This window comes from Carlito syrichta, unplaced genomic scaffold (assembly GCF_000164805.1).
Source record: "Carlito syrichta isolate Samal-C Ts95f unplaced genomic scaffold, Tarsius_syrichta-2.0.1 Scaffold305689, whole genome shotgun sequence".
Taxonomy (NCBI): domain Eukaryota; kingdom Metazoa; phylum Chordata; class Mammalia; order Primates; family Tarsiidae; genus Carlito; species Carlito syrichta.
The window spans coordinates 348452-351845 of record NW_007249785.1 but is presented as its reverse complement, the minus strand read 5'-3'; the positions used below and the strand labels follow the sequence as shown (position 1 = coordinate 351845).

At 51.7% G+C, this 3394-nt stretch overlaps 1 protein-coding gene across 4 annotated transcripts in view; it reads right to left on the bottom strand.

Annotated features, from left to right (window-relative positions):
- TIA1 (TIA1 cytotoxic granule associated RNA binding protein) overlaps positions 1 to 3384 on the bottom strand; it is a 36416-nt gene extending 33032 nt beyond the window's left edge. For 2 of the 4 annotated variants that reach the window (XM_008062370.1, XM_021714649.1), the window contains exon 1: positions 3266 to 3384. In XM_008062370.1, coding sequence (XP_008060561.1) covers positions 3266 to 3291 — 26 coding nt within the window. In that variant the 5' untranslated portion in view covers positions 3292 to 3384. The remainder of the gene's footprint in view (positions 1 to 3265) is intronic. The other 2 variants (XM_021714650.1, XM_008062371.2) reach the window with 1 other exon arrangement.
- Between the last annotated feature and the right edge of the window lie 10 nt (positions 3385 to 3394).

The following is a 3394-nucleotide window of genomic DNA, read 5'->3' as shown; positions in this document are numbered from 1 at the left end:
GGCGGAAGGATCGCCGGAGTCCAGCAGATGAGGCTGCGGTGGCCGGGAGCGGCCACTGCACTCCAGTCTGGGCGACAGAGTGAGACTCCAACTCAAAAAAAGAAATAGCGTAGAGTATTAAGTGCTTGTATATATCCTATTCATCAGCATCCTAATTTTATTATTATTTTGAGTCAGAGTCTCACTCTGTCGCCCAGACTGGAGTGCAGTGGCACGCTCACGGCCACTGCAGCCTCAACCTGCTGCGCTCAGGCGATCCTTTTGCTTCAGCCTTCCAAGTAGCTGGAACTACAGATGTGTGCTACCATGCCTGGCTTATTTTTTTATTTTTATTTATTGTAGAGAAGAGAGAGGTCTTACCAAGTTGCCCCAGGCTGCCTGAGCTCAGGTAATCAATCCTCTTGCCTTGGCCTCCCAAAGTGCTGAGATGACAGACTTGAACCACCGCGCCCGGCCCTAACCTTATTACTATTTAACAACTCTCTATTCTTCACAAAGGATAGTCTGTTGCAAGAGATGGCTGAAATGGTATTATTTATTATTAGCTAGCACCTCCTTCACTTGGTAAACCAGCTAGAACAAAAGTATCTAATACTATACCTAAAGACATCTTTTTTTTAAGAATTGGAGTCTCATTCTGTCACCCAGGCTGGAGGGTAGTGGCACGCTCCCAGCCACTGCAGCCTCGATCTGCTGGGCTCAGCCTTCCAAGAAGCTGGAATTGCAGTCACGCGCCATGATGCCTGGCTAATTTTTTGATTTATTGTAGAGATGAGGTCTTGCCAAGTTGCCCAGGCTGGGTCTAGAACCAGCCGGCTCAGGCCATCCTCTCACTTCAGCCTCCCAAAGTGCTGGGATTATAGGCCTGAGCCACCACATCCGGCCCCTATAGACATCTTAAAGGATAGCCATACTCAAGACTGTTTTCATTTTTATTTATATTCTGCAATAAACTAATAACATTTTAGATGACAGTTATTACACATTTGTAAATAAGCCCACTTATTGTTGACTTTATTCTCATGTGCCATATCCAATACATTGGTAGTTCCTGTTGCTCTATTTTCAAAATACATCCAAAATCTGGCCTGGGCAGCATAGCAAGACCCCATCTCTACAAAAAATCAAAATTAGTTGGGCATTGTGGCATGTCCCAGCTTCTCAGGAGGCCGAAGGGGAGGACCGCCTGAGCCCAGGAGGTCAAGATTGCAGTGTGCTGAATGTGCCAGTGCACTCTGGGAGACAGAATGAGACCCGACTCAAAAAAAAAAAAAAAAAAAAGAAAGAAAGAAAGAAGGAAAGAAAGAAAATTAGGCCAGGTTCGGTGGCTCAGAGGTGAGTGAATTGCCTGACCCTGCGGGTTCGAGACCCGCCTGGGCAACTTGGTGAGACCTCATCTCCACAATAAATTAAAAAAAAAAAATTAGCTGGTCATGGTAGTCCAGCTACCCAGGAGTAGCCACTGCACTCCAGTCTGGGTGACAGAGTAAGACTCCAATCAAAAAAAGAAGAAAAAGAAAAAATACATTACAAAAGACAAGCAGCACCTTGATATGCTGCTGAATGCCCTACTTAATAGCTAAGAGGCACAGAGGGAAAAGGGGTCATGCCCGAATCGCGGCATTCCATTTAAAAGATACTGGCAGCCGGGCTCGGTGGCTCAGCCTGTAATCCCGTGCCTCTGGGAGGCTGAGGTGAGTGGATGGCCTGAGCCCGCGGGTTCGAGACCCGCCTGGGCAGCCAGACCTCATCTCTACAATAAATCAAAAAATCAGCCGGGCATGGTAGCGCGTACCTGTAATTCCGGCAACTCGGAAGGCTGAGGCGGAAGGATCGCCGGAGCCCAGCAGGTCGAGGCTGCGGTGGCCGGGAGCGGCTGCTGCACTCCAGTCTGGGCGACAGAGTGAGCCTCCAATTCAAAAAATAAAAATAAATAAAAAATAAAAGATACTGGCCAGGCGTGGTGGCTCCCGCATGTAATCCCAGCCCAGGTGGGAGGACTTCTTGAGCCTAGGAGTTCAAGACCAGCCTGGGCCACAGAGTGAGACGACTCCCCGCCCTCACAAAAACAAAAGACATTTAAAGGCATAATTATCAAACTAGCAACAAACTTATTAATCTATTAAAAAAACATGTGTAACCAGTAACCACACTTCCCATACAGATAAGAAATATCAACTTAAAAGTGAAACATTTTTGGAGGTGAAAACAATTACACTTGTACTTCAGAGCAACTTTAGTATCTAGAGACCCCCCCCAAAAGAAACCTAAAATTGCATTTCTAATGCACAGAGCTCTTAAAGCGCCAATATGTCAAGAATAAATACAAAAAGCGATGTCAAGAACTCACTGAGGTTTTTTTTTTCCCTGAGAAATGCAACAAAGGACCAGCTCAGCCGATAATACTTTGAAAAACAAAGAACGCAGTGGGGGAAGCTACAGGACAAAGAAAACACCCCAAGCTTCGATAATCTAACACCAACTCTAGACACTCTCGGACTTGAATAACTGCGTGAAGGCATTTATTGATCAGTCGCTCCTTCACAAGAACGCCCGCTCGTCCGGCAACGTGTCAATCACAACAGCGGCAAGCGACGGCGAAAAGGCAGGAAACCCACTTCCCCTCAGTGGACGGACACCTCTGGGCGAGGTTTCCGTGTTTCAGCAGCACTTGGGGGTCGCGGGGGCTGCAGAAAGCAAGCCCAACAGAGGAGAGGAAAATACTTGGCTTTTTCCCAGTTGGCAGCGGCGAGAATAAAGTTTGCCTCGCTGAAAAGAAGTACAGGCGGTCGTCGCAAGAACAGCTGCCATCGCTGAGAAGAAAGTGGAAGGAAGAGTCTCGCGAAAAAATCAAAAGTAGAGCGAAAGCGAGACGGCTGCAAAGACAGCAGGCGGTGACTCGAAAGGCGGGGCGGGGAAAGAGAAAGGGAAGGAGAGCGCGGGACAAAAGGAGGGCGCGGCGAGTGCGCTCCGAGGCGCACGAGTCTTCCCCGCAGGGCGCGAGCACGCGAGCACGCGAGCCCGGGCCGGCCACAGGCCACGCAGCGGGCGGTCCGGGCGCCGGCCTCGCCCGCAGGCCGCGCCCCTCCGCCGAGCCGCGCGCGCGCCCAGCCCGGCCTCGGCTCGGAGCACCGGGGCCGGCTCGGAGAGAAGAGCCGGACGCCGCGGCGTCCACGGAGAGCGACGGGCTGGGGCGCGCGCGGGGCCGAGGCCTTCCTCCGGGACGACCGCCATCCCGCCTCCCTCCTCGCCGCCCGAGACTCACAGAGTCTTGGGCATCTCGTCCTCCATGGCTGCTGCGGTCGCGGCGGCGCCTCCGGGTCCAGCTCCCTGCCCTCCGCTACCTCCCGGATCGTCGGCGCGGCTATGGCTGCGGGAGAGCCGGGCGTCCCTT